We start from the raw sequence: 19929 nt of genomic DNA on the forward strand, positions 1-19929 counted from the left end.
ATCAATCCCACAGTATTTTCACATGCAAAATCATCTGTGATGTCTCTGCTGTGATTTTTGGCATTCTTAAGACCCTGACAGCCTCACCTCAACTCGCAACTTAACTGATGCACGCCTTGGCGTATTAAGATGGAGGTTTGGGGGGCGGGGGGTGTCTTGCATTCAATGATGTCAACATTTTAAGTGTGTGCATTACAAATACTGTTAGCTCAGACAGCGTTTCCTCATGTCTATATTTAGATAAAAACAAGTTCTCTACTAGGAGTCCTTTTAATCAAAAGCCTGTTGAAATGTGACACATGCAATATTACCATGTGGACACTTGACACAAACAAGCGATTACCTTTTTCATTTCTCATCTAATGCTGTATGATAATTAATATGCCATTAAATGTTATTGCCCCCTTTTTAGTCGCTCGCACACTAATGTATTTTGCATTTAGCTTCCGAGATGTGCTTAAAAAAGAATATCGAATTGTGGTGTCCGTTTGTTTGGACACATCGGTCCTGGGAAAGCGGTCTCAGTAGGGAACTGTCCTCTTATAGGCACTGTAGACACTTGTCAACAGGAGGAATTTTTAGAAACCCTCCAAACATAATTATGGAAAATTGCATCTGATGCGAACTGCAGTGCATGTCTTTTTTGTTGTTACAGATCGATGACAACACATACAGTACTCGAATGTATTACGGTATCATTTCAACCAGCTGGTGAGAAATGGGAAGATAATGCGCTGAAAATCCCTCTCCATAGTCACATATGTCAGTGTTGCACGGCACATCTGACAAAAATGAATCCCATAGTGCTTGACGTGTTTTAAAAAGTCATTATTGGGGATCCTGGTGACGGCAGTGGTGTGGCATCCAGACTTACTGGTTTCAGTGGGAGTAAAGGTGTCATCTGTAATGTTTTTTGAAGTATAGGTAGATGTCTTTTTAAGGAAGCAGGCTTTTTCAGTGTTGTATTGGGGCATGTCTCTGGCATGCAGCAGAACGTCTTAGACCTTCATGATGAGTATCTTAGTGCATTTGTCTGATATTTCAGGTCTAGCCACAAGCCCAGAGTAGCTGCAATGCTCAGGGCCCCTGACCTAGTTCAGGACCAAAATGCACCAGTGCTGTGACTCACCAGCGGTGACCATTACAGACTAGTTTTTAGTCTCGACAATCACTTCCAGCTTTGACCTTTAATTGCCTGTCCTGTGGAAGAATGACGAAACCACAGATATTCCGATGTTCATATGCGAAAAGAGAAAAAATGCAATAATTTTTTTCATGCTTTTGTTTTTACTTTGGATTCAACAAGAAGTCCTTTCTAAAACACTGAACTATTTTATTTGATATCCTTAATATAGATTCGGTGTCGTTGCAAACCAGCATGTTTTTTTTCTTATTTGGAGCACAAAAGGAGAAGTTTTGCAGAATATCTCCGCTGTTCTTTTCCATTCAATGAATGCACACTGTGACCTGAACATGTAATTTATTAGTTAGTTGTGCTGCTTCATAGTTTAGTGGAAACCGTGATACATTTTCTTTTCCTTTAGGATTCTTTGATGAATAGACGTCTCAAAAGAACAGCTTTTATTTGAAATAGAAACCTTTTGTAATATTATAAATGACTTTACTGTCATTTTCATTCATTTAATCCATCCTTGCTGAATAAAATCGTTTAGTTCTTTAAAAAAAAAATCTTACTAAGCCCAGACTTTTGAACAGTAGTTAACTTGTAGCATTTAAATTTTTTTTTAAATTATTTATAGTGTTTTTTTAAATTATTATTTATATTTTAATGTTTTTAAATTAAAAACAATATCAGGATGAGTAAACAATGACTATTTCAAATATTTTGGTGAACAGTGTCTTATAATTTCCTATAATAATACCTTAGCTTTAGGGTATCCTGGAATGAGGCAGTGGTGATAAATAGTAGTTTGGTCTCTAACCTTTTCTTTTGTGAGCTTTTGATTATTGAAACTATATTTAGAGACTCGTCGAGGGTCCAGCCAATCTATTGTAATTGTGTTGAATGCTTCCTTTTCACCAGAGGCAAGACAGCGCAATCACAGCGCAATCCTTTTTACTGCAAGTGTGTGTGACGTAACCGAGCAATACAAGCTATTTATAGACCAAATAGCACGATATTTTTCGTCATGGATGCCATTTTTAGCTCTGACAGCTGTTGCACCTAACATGGCCCCCTCTTGGGAGCCCTGAGATGGTCGCTTAGTCGATGGTTGCTGATTGTTTCTGAGTCTTATGGTGATTGTGTTTACACCAGCTCACCTTTCTGCTCACACACACACACAGCTGTCCGCTTCATCTCTCAGGGAAGAGTTGGATAAGTTGTCTGTGGATAATCCGTCTTACACTAAGCGGCCTGTGTCATGTGACACACCCTGTGGAACTGCAGGAGAGTTACGGTGTCTGCCGGACCTCGGTGTCATCAGCAGGTGGATTTACGTTTCTCGCGACAGCCGAAGGTCAAAACGAGGCCCCTTGTGTTTTGTTTCTGGAAATCGCTTGCATAGATGTCATTCGTTGGATTCCATTGCAGCGCTTCTGCTGTACAGTAACGCTGTATTTATTAATGACGAGAATATTTATTTATTTATTATGTCTGAATACATAATGCCGGTGTGATTGTACAGAACATCTGTTGGTTTTGGGTTTTGTGAGTGATTATGAAGTAATATGGAATATGCTACTTTGTAAACAGAGAAATACACAGTTTTTAATATGCATTTTAATTTGAATGATGCTTTGCCACTGTTTTTCTACATAATATATATATATTCTACATAACACACACACACACATATATATATGAGAGAGAGAGAGCGAGAGAGAGAGAGGAGAGAGATATTCACACTGTCACTCTGGTTCTTCAAAATAAAAAAATGCTATATTTTTTTCTTGTTTTGCTGTAAATATATATCTCAACATAGTTCAAACAATATAAATTTACTCAAAAAGCAAACTTGCATAAAATGTGTTTATCAGAGAAAATATTTTGAATCAATTTTTTGTTTTGTTTTAAGCATTTAAGCTAAGCTTGCTAAACTTATGCGGTTTATGGTGAAGATTGATTTATGTTTTGATATTTTCACTGGAGAACCATATTATGCAACATCACAATCTCAAAAGCAATCCCCTGGACATCCGTAGATGATTTTCAAGTCTGATTTGTCTATGTCTTCTCCCCAGGTCCGAGAATGAGCTTGGTTCCTTCTCTCTGATGCACTCAAGCTAAGGGCCGTCCTGGTGGATTTGCCCCTGACCCAGCGGAGCGTTTCCAGCGCCAGCCCCGCTCCACGCCCATCATGCTGATCAAAGAGTACCGCATCCCCATGCCCATGAGCGTCGAGGAGTACCGCATCGCTCAACTCTACATGATTCAGGTTTGCTCATGTTTTCATCTTGTATTAAAGCAGAAGAAAATTCTGCCATTATTTACTTGGCTTCACAATGATGTTCATAATGACAAGGTCTGAAAAGCTCCAAAATGGATAAAAAACTCCATAAAAGTAGTTTGTACAACTTGTGTGCTACATTCCAAATTGTAATGTAATAACAAAATATGATGCATAATTTACAGTATGATGCAAATAAGAAATAAGTTAAATGCAACATTTTAAATTATCTACCAAAAATATCCAACATCAAAGATCTCGCATCAAGAATGGCAACTCGTATAAGGCTTGACGTCAGTAACGTTTGACTGTGAGATGCACAAGAACCAACGATGTCTAATATGCGCCATATTTTGAGATCTACGGCTTACCGTATTTTCCGGACTATAAGTCGCTCCGGAGTATAAGTCGCATCAGCCCAAAAATGCGTCATGACGAGGAAAAAAACATATATAAGTCGCACTGGACTATAAGTCGCATTTATTTTGAAATTTATTTAACAAAATCCAAGACCAAGAAAAAGTTATTTAAACAGACTTTAATTCATTTAAACAGAAGGCATTTAAGTTATTCAGCTACACACAATAGCACAAAGAACAACAGGCTGAATATGTGTCCGGTATGTTGTTAACGTAACACATCAACAGTTAGCTACACAATAGCATAAAGAACATACCTGAGAGGCTGAGTAGGATCATATAAAATAAAAAAAAACATAAGACAGCGAGTCCAACAGTTATCAGTAAAGCAATTTCACCAAGCTCCCGCGATCTTATTCCACATCACTGAAGAGAGATTTTTTCAGCAGTAAAACTAGCTGTAGTATAGAGCGCATAGAGCGCTCTCTCGTGGCTGTAGACGGTAATGTCACCCCCAATTTCGGCAAATGATGCATTCACGTCATACCACAAATACATCAAAAACCTGCAAATAATAATCTGGGGCCGTCAGCGATCCTGTGACGAGTAAATCTTGGTAATTTTGATATATAAGTCGCACCTGACTATAAGTCGCAGGACCATTCAAGGTATGAAAAAAAGTGCGACTTATAGTCCGGAAAATACGGTAAATTGTTCTTCTCTAGGGCTGGGTAAAAATATAGATTTCTCAATTTAAGCCGATTGTCACTTTTATGAACCGTTACCTATTCTTAGATCCCAAAAATAGATTTATTTTTAGTCTATGCTGTTTTCAATTGATAAATGGACAGATCTTTGTATCGTCCCTCCCATACAATAAATGCCAATAAGCTTTGATACTTTTAATGTGAAACAAAGTCGTTCAGATACTGTCCATTTTATTGCGAAATTCAAACAATATTTAATGTGGCACAACAGATCGCTGTTGCAACCTCAGAGTGCACATGAACGGATCATTATTTCCTCTTTACTACAGGTTACAGCAATACAGAAATATTCATGAATGAACATCAGGAAAAGATACCGTACACCTTACCGAAATCCGTGTCATGTATCATGTCATCGCATCGTGGAAAGACATTAAAGAAACAGCTTGTAAACAATATGTCACGTAATGTTACATTTACCTCAGAAAAGCCATTCAGTGACCATAAAAATTATTCTTGAGAGGAGAGTTTTACTAAATATTTGTGTGTATAATGCATATTCATTGTCATTATACTAAACCTGTTCTTCAGGATTTAATGTATGTTTGAATAAATCCATTACATTTTTGACAGCTACCATTTCAATTTATATTAGATTTCAAAAAACAAATTGGATTAGAAACATTATGATGTCATTATTAAGTTGCATAATTATAAAACTCACTCTGGGATCTATGGTCCCATCCCCCCAACAAGGGCAAGAAGGGTCTTGGTTACCATTTCCCCGATCAGATAAGTTGGTTTTATTGCTGTTAAAAATGTGGTCACGTGGAAAAGCAGAGGCCATTAGAAAGACCCACAGGCCTTAAAACAGACTTTCCTGCATTAATTTATGGACGAACTGATCTGTAAATGAACATGGATCTCAGGACACTGTGAATGATTTACTGTCTTGTGTCTTTTGATACTATTATGTCTTTGATACTATCTATTTTATGATAGCACCTATGCTCAATGTTACCCCATCTGTATCGTGTCTCCAATTGAATTAATCCTTGTTTAATGACTCACACTTTAGTGCACATCACCTTCTCAAAGCATGCAGTGTGTGTTTGTTATATCTATCTGAGTATAAATGAACACAAACAGCAAGGCCTATGTCTAACCACACTTGAGACAGAGCCACAAATCCTCCCAACAGAGGAATTTCCCGCTTGAAAATTCCGCCTTTCTTATTGGTCGTGCCAACCCTAAGGGGTGGGACCTTTCTCAGACTTTAAAGGGCCTCTACACAAGCTCTTCCCTCTCTTGGCCTTCTCGGTACGTTCGCATAGCTGTCCTGCGTGGCCTATCTAGGCCCCAGGGCAGCAGGCCTTGACCCACAACCAGCCATGTGCTCATTCAGGCGAGAGAGAGAGGACTCTCTCAAACAGAACAGAATCAAAGGACAACATCAGGAGTGTGGGACAGTGTCTTCATTCAATGCAGAAGAAGTCCATCGCAACTCCAACCATCAACTCTTCCGACTTCCTCCCTTCTCCTGTTTGCCCTGCGTGTCGTCCCCGGCCCACAATCTGAACTCCAGCCAGGGGAACAGAGTCAAACCAACCACGATCATCACCAATTCTTCAGTCAACGCCGCAGAAATCGATTGAGACTCATTGGACCATCAAAATCTTTCTTCAGGAATTTCACGAACTGTTTCCCTGCAAAGGCCATGCAAGTATACATTTAATGAGGTGCTCTGAAAATGATAAGCTGATGGTTCTTTTCATAGTTAAATGGATCTTTTCCATGACAGGAAATAAACAGAGGATCCAATTGCAAGTAAAGTATATTTATTGAATTAGTCTTGGTAGCTGATGGTAGTCAAGTCCGGTGAGAATTGCACAAAGGCAGCACAGGGACACTGAGGTCCAACCCGATCTAGATGGTATGAAGAGGGTGAAGAAGAAGATGATGATGATGATGATGAAGGTGAAGACCGTAGTTCGGGAGATCCAGGAAATGGAATGGAAACCAGAGAACAGGAAGCAGACGGAGCGAAGTGCAGGACGAACGAGAACACAGGAACTGGAACTGTCAGGACACAACGGGAACTGGAGACGAGCAGGAAACATGGGACATCCAACAACGATCTGACAAAGACAAGGTGAAAACAGAGGGACTAAATAGGGTTCGCTGATCAGCTGCAGCTGGTGACTGATCAGCGGCAGTGATCAGCGACCCCGCCCATACACACACACACACACACACACACACACACACACAAACACGAGACAAGAAAGGAGACAGCGAATTCATAAACCGTGACATTCCATAGTTCCATTTCCTGCTTCCGGTTTCATTCTGTCACTCACCATTTTACCTATGCATGTTTATATGTGGGTTTTGTTTAGTTATGTTTGTGATTTAGTTAATAAAACTTGTGCACAATACGTATTTTTTATGATTCTCTGCTTGCAACAAAGTTTATTTTACGATTTAGGTTTTGACTACAGGCTCTTAGTACTGTACTGTAAGAAAGACATTTCCCTACCCCGGAAATGAACATTTCTTAGAATTAATAAACCATGAACACTGAGTGTTCACGGGACGAACAGGTGGATTGATTGTAATATTAATTTTACTGCATTAAGTTAATTCTATTAACTGATCCAAATATTCATAATCAATTATAACAAGTTATGATTGATTATTAATGTTTCTTTAGAGCTAATTTGCTACAACCCTGTCTTGGTATGGACTCTATGTTTGGTTTATTACAGCATTAGTTTTTGCCATGTATTGTATCTGATATATATCCAAATTATGAAATAAAATTGCAAGCTTGTGAATCAAAATCGTCTCGTATTGAATAGTGAAATTTGTGTCAATATTCAACCCTAGTCTGTTCCTCCGAGGAAATTATTGCACAATTTCAGAGAACTTATTTTGAGTCGTTCTGATTATTTTTTAACAATCCTTTTTTTTTGCCTACTTAAAGCTTGACAGACATGGTCACTATGAACCATCGTGTGGAAAAGAGCGGTGCGAATCTTCTTTTGTGTTAAACGGAAAAAATAACAGCCTGTGGGTTTGGAACGACAAAAATGGCAGAATTTTCATTTTTGGGTTCTCCTTTTAAGCACGTCACGCACTTCTGTTGTTTCTGTGAAGTGCGTAACATACAAAAAGATGTGACTCACAGCTGGCTTGCTTGGTGTTTCCTTTTTTGAACACGCTGTACTCTCTGGGTCAAATGCAATGAAACTAACATGTATGTTTGAATCATTTAGATATGATGCACACATGCAATTTTACAGAATAAAGATGGTGCTTCACGTACCGTAAGTCTATTTTTGGAAGGGCACAACAGTTTCACAGGCTCTATATATTTGCGTAAATCTGGCCCGCGATCCCCTGAGAGAGGATGTCAGACAGGTTGTGGGTGCTGCCGAGGCAGGAAGCACCTTACGCATTGTGCTGATTCCGAAACCACCGTGGAAAAACGCTGATGCCAAGAATCAATACACACCACTGCGATGTGCTAATGTAGATGTTGGAAGTGTTTCTAGAAGGGCTGATGTTGTGAACTATGGTCTCTGAACCATGGCATGGTTGCCCAGAATGCACAGAGCCGAACTAAAAAACAAAACAAAGATAGCGAACAATTCAAAAGTAATGTTGAATAAATGTGCTTTTCAATAAATATAGTTCAATGTAATAGGGCTGTATGATAAATCAAAGTAAAACCGTAACTATTAATTGGTTGTTTTCAGCAAAAGAGAAGCTTTAAGGTCTTCCTGCAGTTTTCTGCCCAAATAAAAGCTTGTATTATTTGAAAATAAGGAAATGAAGGTAACCATAATTATTATTATTGTAAGTTTACATTATACTATATTATGTTTCTTAAATACTTATTTCTTATTTTACAGTCAAATATTGCAATAGTAATATTACTTTTGTTTAATATTTTCTTTTAGTAATAACAAATAATTTAATTTTTACAGTATTTCACAGTATTTTTAATTTATATTCACATTGATATATAATCACAAAATGTTTAGCCCTACAGACAAGCACAAAAAATCTAAAACTTTTTTAAGATTGCAATTTTTGTCAGAAAAAGTACAATTAGAGATTTCACCCAAATTGTACAGTTCTACACTGTATTTCAAATAAGGTGTTTTACCCAATACATGTGAATGCTATGCAGTTTATATACCTTTAGGTTATCGTGACAATAGTTTATCAACATATTAACGTCAAACTTGAGTTGATTTGTGATCCACAAAGTTGCTGCCTTACATAAAGCGTTCATCAGAGCTGTGTCTAGTGAAACGTCTGTAGAGGTTTGGGTGGAATGTAGTGAACTAGCACGTCTCCAGCATGCTCCGATTGTTCTTCAAGTTACGGCCACAGATCTAACTGAGCTTCCACCCACATGCTCTGCTTTCTCTGAATGGTCTTATAAGGTTAATTAGCAGTCTGTCAATGCAGCTGCCGCTCAGTGTTGTTGTCAGTGAGGTTTTAAGCAAACGGCCCCTATGGACAGCCAGGATGTTACTATCCAATTGCAGCAGGCATGCTAAATTTAAGCACTTTTGCTGTTAAGTCAGTGGACATCAGAATCGAGCCTAAGCGATGTTGACTCGCATAAAGACTTGAAGTCCTTAGGGAACGAGTGTCTAATTAGCAGATTTCTAAAAGCGTGAGTCATCAAAAGTGTGAAGTAGCGCCCATATGACTGATGGTTGAATCGTTTAGGTTTGGCATAGAGATACGAAGTTTTAAGCCAATTAGCACGTTAAATCTGCATCTAAAGAGAACATTTGTGTCCTCTTCCTGGTTAAAGTTAGTTTCACTTGTTTATTTGGATCGGTTTAGGCGTACTTTCCAAGTCCTGCTTTTTATAAGCTCCATCTGTTGACATGCCGTCGCAGAGTTCCCCTAATGAGTGTGCGGTGGGCACACACACGGTTCAGCATGCTCGTACACTGTCAGTGTGACCCCGCTGGTGTAGTATTAAACCTGTGTGTGTGTTTGTGTGCCCATGCTTCCGATTACAGCGAGAAAGCCTCATGTTACACGGCAGAACTGGTCAGAAACTGTGAACAGATGTTCAATGCTGGTGGAAATATAAACAAAGCTAGTTCCGCTGTGGTTTTAGATGTGTGAGATGCACCAAAGATGAGTTTTTCACTTCATTAGCCAGTGTGTGTCATCTAGGGCTGGGCGATATGGGCAAAAAAATGAGCACGATAACAAATTTCATATCAGTTGATATTGATTATCACAATAAATGTCAAAGCTTTATTTCTTTCAAGTTTAAAGGCAGATCTTTTGCTCCTCAGTGAAAGTTGTAGAAAGCAGACCGTTAACTCTGGTTCCAGACTGTTCCAGTAATTTTTTCTTGACAAAATAAATATCTTAATAGGAAAATTTCTTTCTTATCTTAGTTTCTGCATGTTCTAATAGGTGATATTGTTTCAAATCATGCAACACGTTTGTTTTGCCTGACTTCGTATCTTCAACACAGTTTGCAGTGCAGTCTGCAATATTAATATTACATGTTTTGTAGAGGTCGACCGATAGTGGATTTTACCGATACCGATAGTTAGGTTTGACCGTACATGCCGATAACCAATTAATCGACCGATATTTTTAAAATGGATACTGGATAAAAAAAACATAACATTAAACATTTGGGTCAGGTTTGAGTGTGTTTTTGTCACATTTTTTTAACCGCTCGAGGTACTGATGTAAGAGTCCTCACAGCCTCGACGACAAACATACTTCTGTTCTTTCTCTGCTAGTGCAGCATCTAGTCAACAAATGAATTACTTTATAATGATATGGCAATATGTACTTTAGTGTTCGGTATTCATAACATTTCGCTGTCGGTGTCTGTTGCTGATCTGAAATGTCAGTGCTCTCTGTGCTGCGCGCAGCCTCACATGTTAACATAAACAACTCAGCCAATGATAGTTTGTTATTTTTCATCTAGAGGGTGCTCTCGCTTGTATAAATGCCAGCAGTCTCTTCTTTCAGCACTCTCATATTGTGTAATGACAGCGCTCTCTTCTCAGCCGCTCCAGCAACTGGCGCAACCCAGAAAAAATATCGGTATGGATTTTTGCCAATAACGATAGTTCCACCAATCAACTATCGGTGCCGATATATCGGCAAAACCGATGAATCGGTCGACCTCTAATGTTTCGCTCAGAAATACGCATTTGGTAGTAGTATTAGTTTGATTTAGGATGCAGATGTAAATTTATGTTCATCAACAAAAACAAGTAACATCTGTAAAAATAATTTTTGGGGGGGTAAAATAAAAAATTTCTGACCGTTTGATTAAAATTTACCATTGGTCTTCCATAGTAGTTTATATTTAGATCATGATAACCACAGGTAAAACCACACATATAGCACCTCACTACCAATGTAAAATGTAACTATATGCATTTAGTATTAATGCACGCTATAGCTTAATCACAAAAAGTACTATAACTATATTCCATCTTCATTTAATCGTCTACATTAATAATAAACAACAATTTGATATGAATATCCTACATTTCTGCAACAATACCATGGCGCTGTTAGTGTTACTAGAGTAAATCCACGGTAAATGATGGTGATTTGTAGATTGAAAAGCCTTTTTACCTGTTTGTCAGCACGGTTTCAGCTGGCTTTAAACTTGTTTAAATCATAAACATTGCCGCATAAACATTTTATCAATCATTTATCAAACTCTTGTTATCGTTTTATCAAGGAAAATTAAATCACAATAATTATTGTTATCGTTTTATCGCCCAGTCCTTGTGTCATCCGAGTTGAGTCACACCAGTGTGTTATGGATTTAGATTGCAATCAAATTAAGCCACATCATAGATATTGCAGTGATTTGAAGTAATATATATATATATATATATATATATATATATATATATATATATATATATATATATATATGTAGATTAATGTTTATCTTTATATATTTATATAAATATGTTTTAGCAAAAATATATGTAGATATAATGTTTATTTTATACATTGTATAGGTTTATATATTACTATATATTGGTGAATTTGTACATATAAATACAAATTATTGAATACTATTCTTTCTTGTTTCATTTAATAAAAAACTGTTGGAAAACATCTTTTGCCTATTTAAAAAAAATGTATTTTAAATGTATTTTTGATCACACTTTAGATTAGGGTCCAATTCTCACTGTTAACAAACTATTTACTATGACTTTTGCCTCAATAAACTTCTATTTACTGCTTTTTAATAGTTAGTAAGGTAGATGTTATGTTTATGTATTGGGTGGATTAAGGGATGTAGAATATGGTCAAGAAGAATAATGCATGTGCTTAAGTACTAATAAACAATATCCTAGTAATATGCATTTTAATAAGTAACTAGTTATAAACTATAGTGTTACCATCTATTTGGGATCAGTGGCTTGGTTTTGGTTGAAATTTATAAAATCACCCTTTTAAGCCATTTCAATGCAAGCACATAATTATATTGAGAGATATATATTGAATATCGTCAGTTTTGTTCAATACAACAGCATGAATATGTCTTTCCAAAGCTTCCGTCACAGCAGCATCACTCTTCCCGCTGTATCTCTCTCTCTCTCCTATTTTGTCTTTCTCTCCCCTCCGGTCAGACTCCCTCCTCTGCAGCGTCACAGCTGAGCTCCGGTTGCCATGGAGACCTGTGACATCAGCCGGAGCGTGGCGCTCACTGCAGTCATTTGTTTGCGGTGCGAGCGGGAGAGGTCACGATGATGCAGGCCTGTTGCCGGGGCAACTTCACTCCCGTGATTTCTGCTCTCCGCAGATGGGCAGCGAAGGTGCATCGCGACGAGGTTAAACCTCTCACATGATGCTGGCCGTCCGTGCCCATATAGGGCAGCCTTTGCTTTTCGCTCGTCCACGGAGATGCTAAATTAAGGGTAGAGCGGAGCGTGGCTTCGGAAAGAAATCGGAATGTTCTGAGGGCAAATCCCAGGTGGTAAATTTCAACTGGAGAGCTGGAAATCTCTGTGGATGCTCCTTTTAGGGCTTTGTCATTTTTCAGTTGAATTAAAGTCATCCATGTGAAATATGTAATTATCGTGAGTGCACAGGAATCCTGCCAGGGAAAACTAAACTCCAGTTTTCTGCTTTCTATCAGTTATGGTAGTTGCAACACAGCTCTTTGTGCCAACCGTGCATTTTATCGTCTTCATTATGACCTCTCAGCAGTTATTGGCCTTTCTAATATATTCAGTTTGTATTATTTTTGTCATAAACTATGAGTGAACTGCTTTCTCAGCATAAAAGTACCTTTTGCACCATCAGTACTACCTTCGTAAAATAAATTAATTCCCACTAAATTATTATTTTTATATTTCCACCATTTGAGGGACTGATTCTATCAGTCTGGGTCATTTAAAGGTGATTATTAGAGTTTCAATCAGCTGTCAGTGTCTAACCAGAAACATAATGTGATCAAGTGATCGATTATGTTCAGAATTGAGCTGCATCTGAATATGTGTTTCAGTACCAGAGTATTAATGTAGTTTATCCAGCCTAGATGCAAGATTTATACAAGATTAAGCATTAAGGAATTTGAATCATTGAACTTTGTTGTTACTCATCCTGTACAGACATCACTGATTCGTCAAATGATAAATATCGTAATTGTATTGCGGAAGCAAGACCATCGTCTCTTCTTGTGTGGTTTGCTTCACTATTGTGAGTTCATCTCATACATCTGATAGAGTGCAAACTCAACAAAAGTAAAGGAAACCGCAGCGAGGTTAAAACCATTGCACTAAAAATCTGATTCTCAACTGGTGAGTTGTGACCCAAAATCAGGTCACAAGTCTGTCCTAATAGGGTCGTGATTAGAGGGGATAAAACAATGCTAAATTGTTCCGAGTAAATGCTGCTCCACATCAAGCCCATCTCTGCATGTCCTCTGAGTGTGGCTCAATTTAACATGCATTTGGGAAGCAACAGGCAGAAACCTTTCTTCACAAACTTGTAATGAGAAGCGATCTCCTTGCGGTTTTCTGTTCAAATAAGTTTGATGGTTTAAAGGTGCTGTATGTAACTTTTTCACTTTACTAAAGCATAAAATACTGAAAAAAACTTCTACAGCCAGTTATTTTACTTTGAAATGTGTGTTTCCAGGCTGGAAAGTTTGTTATTGTTTTGGTCTGGGATACTGCATGTGATTTGTCCGATATTCATCAAAATTGACTCCTCTTCAGACCATGCTGGCAAAAAGTTATTAAAAACGTTTTGATAAACCAGCCGTTCTTAAATAATGTGTGAACAAATTCAACAAAGAGCACACCAAATGAATACGAGGGTGTATCTCTGCAACGCTTTAGCATATTGAGACGAATCTTGGTACATGTCATCACAAGCATGACCTGAGGCTACATGCAGTGTTTCAACATAGTACCACCTTCTGGTCAGGAGATTTTTGCTGATAAATTCTGAACAGTTTGTCCAAAATTCGTAAAACTGGTCTCTCTTTTGATTCAGTGCAGCATACCGAGTCAAATTATACCCAATTTTCCCAGAATGCACATTTTGGGCGTCGGTCATTTCGAATTTTGTAGTAAAATGCTGTAATTTACGCAAACATTAGTGTATCCTTACAAAACTCGGTTATCGGGACCATGCCAAAAGTTTCGCAACAGCGCCACCCTCTTGTCAAAATTTATAATGAAATTTTAAAACATACTAATAACTTTTGATTCATTTTGCCTATTTTAATGAATCTGGTCTTGATAGATTCCTTGAGTCAAACGGAGAACAATGATATCAATTATGCCATATTCAGTCGAACTTGATATCCGCCATTTTGAATTTCTTCGAAAACCTACTTTTTCAAATTCCTCCTCTACTGTTTGTCCGCATTTCACCAAATTTGGCTCAGATCATCTTCAGACCATGAAAGCAAAAAGTTACTAAAAGCACACTGACCACACTATAATAATTTGATTACAGCCACCTGTTGGTCAAAACTGATAAGTAATAAAAGCGTACTACTAGTAATTGCATTAATGATTTTTTTGAGCCATTTTGCATAAAATAATCTAAAAATGTTTTTAATTAATTTAATTGTTGCTGTTGGGCTGATGCTCCCAGCCATGCTTGCATGACTTATTATTATTTATATATTTTATATATATTACAATTGTACTGCACAGCTTTATGGTGTCACGAACACACTTCTCTAAGGTGTGTGTGTGTGTGTGTGTGTGTGTGTGTGTGTGTGTGTGTGTGTGTGTGTGTGTGTGTGTGTGTGTGTGTGTGTGTGTGTGTGTGTGTGTGTGTGTGTGGGGGATTAATTGTAGCGAGTGCGCGAGGCCTGATGTCATCTGTCAGCACCATAATGAAGTGCTGGTGACTCCACGCTGGGAGGATGAGCAAAAACAGATACCCCAGCCCGTTCCCTCTCCTGCCTGCCATTTGTCTGTCTGTCCACACCTATAGCTGCTGACAGCTCACCTCTCTAACTAGAAGAAGTGATTGGTCCGTTTCTACCTGCTCTGCACATGTGAGCTACAGACCTGCGGATACCTCGAATGGCCTCTAGCTTCACATGCATTATGTGGAAAGTGTTGGTCTGGTGTCAGTCCTGAATAGGGATGGGTATCGTCAAGGTTTTAACAGTATTACTACTCTTACCAATACTGCTCATCCATCCGGTACTTTAACGGTATTCTTAGCGGTTCTTTTTGTTTTATATATATATATATATATATATATATATATATATGTAAATATTTTACATTTTAGATTATAAAGCAATGTTTGAACAAAACAAATATAAAACATCTATTTGTAAATGGACCAGTGTGCAGGCATTTTTTGTTTTATATGAATAATAACAGGATAAAAATGAAATGCAGTGCTTTAATTGCAGAAATGTCTACTAACATTACTATTCAGGTAAGTAATATGGCCTACAAAAGAAATCTAATAAAGTAATCAAATGTACAATAACTGCATAGTTTTCACTGTAAAGTATAAAGTATAACGTGCTTGTCTAAAGTATAATTTGTTTGTCTTGTTGCGGTGCGTTCTCGGAGGCCACACACATAAAGCCTTGAAGTTGGAAATTGCGTCTCTTGCGTGAATTATTGTGCTTTTAATAGCTCCTCTTATTATCAAACACGTCACGCAATTTAGCAACTGTAGAGACTGCATTTTACAACAATCACAGATTGTGCTGATTCTGATGTTACATTTGTTTTTAGAAGGGAACGAATGCGCACCGCTACGAAGCAAATGAAGCAAATTAAGCTTATTAGTTGACCTCAAATATCTTCTTTTTATAGTCCTTGGAAGCCAAAATCGAAATCTAAAATAAAATTTGATGATTATGACAGCCCTAAAGTGTAACCAGACTCAGTAGCTCCGCGACAGCAGAACCGGTAACGTCTGAGTTTATCGATACTGCAGTCTTTTATAGTTTAGCACTGGGAATCATTTAATACCGGGTTTCGGTAGCCATCCCTAGTCCTGACAGTGCAGTCTGCAAGTTTGACAGAAAGAGAGAGAAGCAGCTGTCTGACATTGAGATATGCACGGCCGCTATTCCCTTGCTGGCACGGGCCTGTGCTTTTAAAATGGAAATGTATTGCTCACCACGTATCCAGCGATTGAGGACGAATTAAAAACGCCTGAAACTGAGAGACCAAGAGTGATCGTTTCTCAGGCGTCTCGGCTGCGAGACAGTTTGGCACTTGCTGAGCACGGGCTGATGCTGCTCCTGTGAGCAGTTTACAGAGCTTTCTGCTCCTTGTGTTTCCTCGTGTCTGGTGCCATTCAGGATTGTTTGAATTTCAGGAAACACGTTGTTTTGTGTGTGTCCCTTTAAATGCAAATGAGCTAATGCTCCCGGCACAGAGGGCGGAGCTTCAAGAGCGTGTGTGTGTGTGTGTGTGTGTGTGTGTGTGTGTGTGTGTGTGTGTGTGTGTGTGTGTGTGTGTGTGTGTGTGTGTGTGTGTGTGTGTGTGTGTGTGTGTGTGTGTGTGTGTGTGTGTGTGTGTGTGTGTGTGTGTGTGTTAGCAGCTCCGATTAACTCACTCAGACACAAACTAAAATGTCAGAAACTGTTCTGCCTTTTATGTTTAAACTGGAGTCGGACAATGATGGAGAGACTCAAGAAGAAGTGACAACATGTAGAATGCAACAGGACATTTCTGAATGGTTAGTTAATGAATTTATGTTGCTGATGGGGAGTTAACTATCTTCTTTGATTAGCATATTCTGTCTTGATAATCTATAAAATTGCTTGTGTGGGAACTGTTGTAAGATGCCTACAGAGTGACATGCTATTGTGTTTGTTACGTACTGTATTGCATGTGATAAGACAGATGTGACAGCTTGAACGGACTCACAAATGTGCAAAAAGCAGATATCTTCCTTTGAGCGTTGTAACTTTGCAGATATTGTTTATGCTCAAACAGCAACATTACACACTAACTAAAGTTAGAAAAGTGAAATTATAATCAACCACCCCTTTAAATAAGCGTTGTCACCTTTTAATCCCACTATCATCTTGATAATGCAGAGTCACGGCTGATGGGATCTGTGTGGCCATCTGCCCTGCGAGTGTGCCAGCTCCACTGGCCTGTCATCATCCGTCTTTTATTTAAACATAGAGGACGCATAACAATTGAATAATTACACCTACATTCATGTCAATTAGTTCAAATAGAATGTAGAAAAGTGACGTACAGAATTAAAACTGAATTCTCGAAAATCCGGTACACAGTTTTAAGGGGAGACGCTCTCCTTCGCCAGGCCTGTTATTTAGGCTTTTCTATAGTAGAGTTAAGTGAGCCTTGATGGCTTCACAAGTAAGTTGATATGCCATTAGCCACCAGATGCTTCCAACTACCTTCATATGACCTTCTCAAGCGAGGCAGGTATGAGGCATGTGCCACCCTGACTGGCACAGTGGGCCTTCTCCCAAAATTCACAGCTTCGGAGCGTTGCCAAGACTTTACCCTATTTTTACGGTTCTGTCTGCTGGAATTCACAGTGAGACTTGGCTTATCTTACTGACACAAAGCTGAAGGTGTGGTGTTCCTTGATTGGCCAACACCAGTAGCGCTGAGCATGTAATTGACTTCTGTTGGGTTGGAGTCAATTCTGTTTTGAGATAGACTGTCACCTTCCATTAACGTTGAGTTTCGAGTGTCCCAAGAGGTTTTAAGATTCAAGCTTAGCTTAATATTATTGATTTAAATGCATTGGCACTATTAGAGGAGAACTAAATTGAGCTGGATAATGACAATAACTAGCAATGCGCCATTTTTCATTGACAATTCCGTTTTTTTTTGTTTTTTTTTTACAAACAAATAGACCGATAACAGTTGTCAGTTGCTGAATTTTTTCTTCTTTGTTTAAGCAAATTTATTTGTTGTTTATTTGTTTTATAACAGGCAAACTGGCCTTAAACCAAAAATATCTGTAGCCATTAGAAATTACAGACAACCACTGCATTTTAATCACGATCCAAACAAAGATTCTACACACATGTAGCTTGAGCAGTTGTTTTTGTTTTGAATTAGATTGTATAATTTCAAGGTTTAATGCAAAAACAGAATGATCTAACTTAAGCTTTGTGAAATGATCCTGCATAAGACACCTGCACACACACACACACACACACACACACACACACACACACACACACACACACACACACACACACACACACACACACACACACACACACACACACACACACACACACACACACAAAAACAGCAGACGGACTGAATGAAAATGTAAATTCAGAGTAAAAGAAAATGTCATCAACTTCTGAAGACAGCCAGTTCCTTTCAGAGATGCATTCATGTAAACTTCAACCCCCAATTCAATGTTTATATTTTTCTTCCTATATTTCGAGCATCGTGAACGTTGCTGTGCTGGTACAGTATCTGCCCTGCTGGCGCATCTGTGTTCTCTTCTTAGCATCCGTCTTCAGCGTGTCCTGTCTCTGGCCTGTGTTAACATCCTGTTTGTAGACTTCATAATATTTCCACACAAATTACATTTTGGGAAATGATTGCAATGCAGTTTGTGCGCAGTTCCGAAATAGAGATCGGCAAAAAGAAAACAAAAAACTTTGGATCAAAAACCGTGCAGTTCTGATTTATGGCTGGTAAACATGTGCATCTCTAACACTATCTCTGCAACATCACATGACACTTATTGAACTGACTTGAGCAGACCAATGATGTCCCTATTGTCTTCTGTAGAGCTGCATATAGCTGAATTGAACTTGTTTCATAAATGTAACTGACAGTTATTGAAATGAATTGAAACAATAGATTTGAACTGAATTGAGCTTCATAATGCCACTAACTTTGCAACATCGACACTGTTTTGAATCAACATTGAACTAACTTGAGCAGAATAATGACACTATTGTCTTCTGTATATAGCTGAATTGATGCTGTTCCATAATTGATGAGGTTTACAATATTAACACTGTTATTTTCCTGTTATTAATGTGACGCTGCTTTGAAACGATCTGTGTTGTATAGTTCTATATAAATAAATGTGACGACTTTAATTCCAGTCCATTTGGAAGTCTGTGAACCCTAATCTCTGACCTTTCCCTCCCTACAGAAAAAGAGTCGTGAAGAGAGTGAAGGCGAGGGCAGCGGGGTGGAGATCCTGGAGAACCGACCCTACATAGACGGCCCAGGCGGCTCTGGTCAATACACACACAAGGTTTACCACATAGGCCAACACATCCCTAGCTGGTTCCGCTCTATCTTGCCAAAAGCCGCGCTTCGTGTGGAAGAGGAATCCTGGAACGCCTACCCATACACTCGTACACGGTGGGTGCCATAGCTCCTAATAATAAAACCCTCTGGCTCTTTTTCAAGAGTACTCCAGATGAAAAGCCAAAACAGCTTTTAATATTCAAGTCAGGCCTTGTTGTTCTGGTCTTAAATAATAGATCGGTTTACTTTCTTAAAGAGGCCATATTATCCCCATTTTCAAAGTCTTGATTTTGTTTTTGAGCTCTACTAGATTTTCATGATTGAATGTTTAAAAAACACATTATTTTTTCCCATATTTGACATTGTTGCAGCACCTCTTTCCAGTCCCTCAGTAACGCTCTATGTAGTTCCAGTCTTTATGAAGCCCCTCCTTCAAGTTCGAACAAGTTCGTGCAAGTGCAAGTTTGTGCAATGTCATGTCCCTTACCATAACTGTGAGTTTCAACACACTGCTAACTAACTCAACCAGGCCCGCCCCTTTATTCCGCGTTTATTATTTAAATGAGCAATATTGTGACGTGTTCATTCCCAGAAGAAAACTCAAGACTACAATAGAGGCGTTTCAGGGAGTTCAGAAACACTGACACTGATATAGAGAATAACTTCCGCTGGAGGGACTTTGTGCTTTGTAACTTTG

At 38.4% G+C, this 19929-nt stretch overlaps 1 protein-coding gene across 14 annotated transcripts in view; it reads left to right on the forward strand.

The window, feature by feature from the left end:
• Positions 1-19929, forward strand: part of pitpnm2 (phosphatidylinositol transfer protein, membrane-associated 2) — a 63192-nt gene that overhangs the window by 15776 nt on the left and 27487 nt on the right. For all 14 annotated transcript variants that reach the window (XM_077243687.1, XM_077243684.1, XM_077243690.1 and 11 more), the window contains 2 exons: positions 3205-3398; positions 19132-19346. In XM_077243687.1, coding sequence (XP_077099802.1) covers positions 3321-3398; positions 19132-19346 — 293 coding nt within the window. In that variant the 5' untranslated portion in view covers positions 3205-3320. The remainder of the gene's footprint in view (positions 1-3204; positions 3399-19131; positions 19347-19929) is intronic.

This window comes from Siphateles boraxobius, unplaced genomic scaffold (genome assembly GCF_051911475.1).
Source record: "Siphateles boraxobius isolate OS27281-9 unplaced genomic scaffold, OSU_SipBor_1 25, whole genome shotgun sequence".
Lineage (NCBI taxonomy): Eukaryota > Metazoa > Chordata > Actinopteri > Cypriniformes > Leuciscidae > Siphateles > Siphateles boraxobius.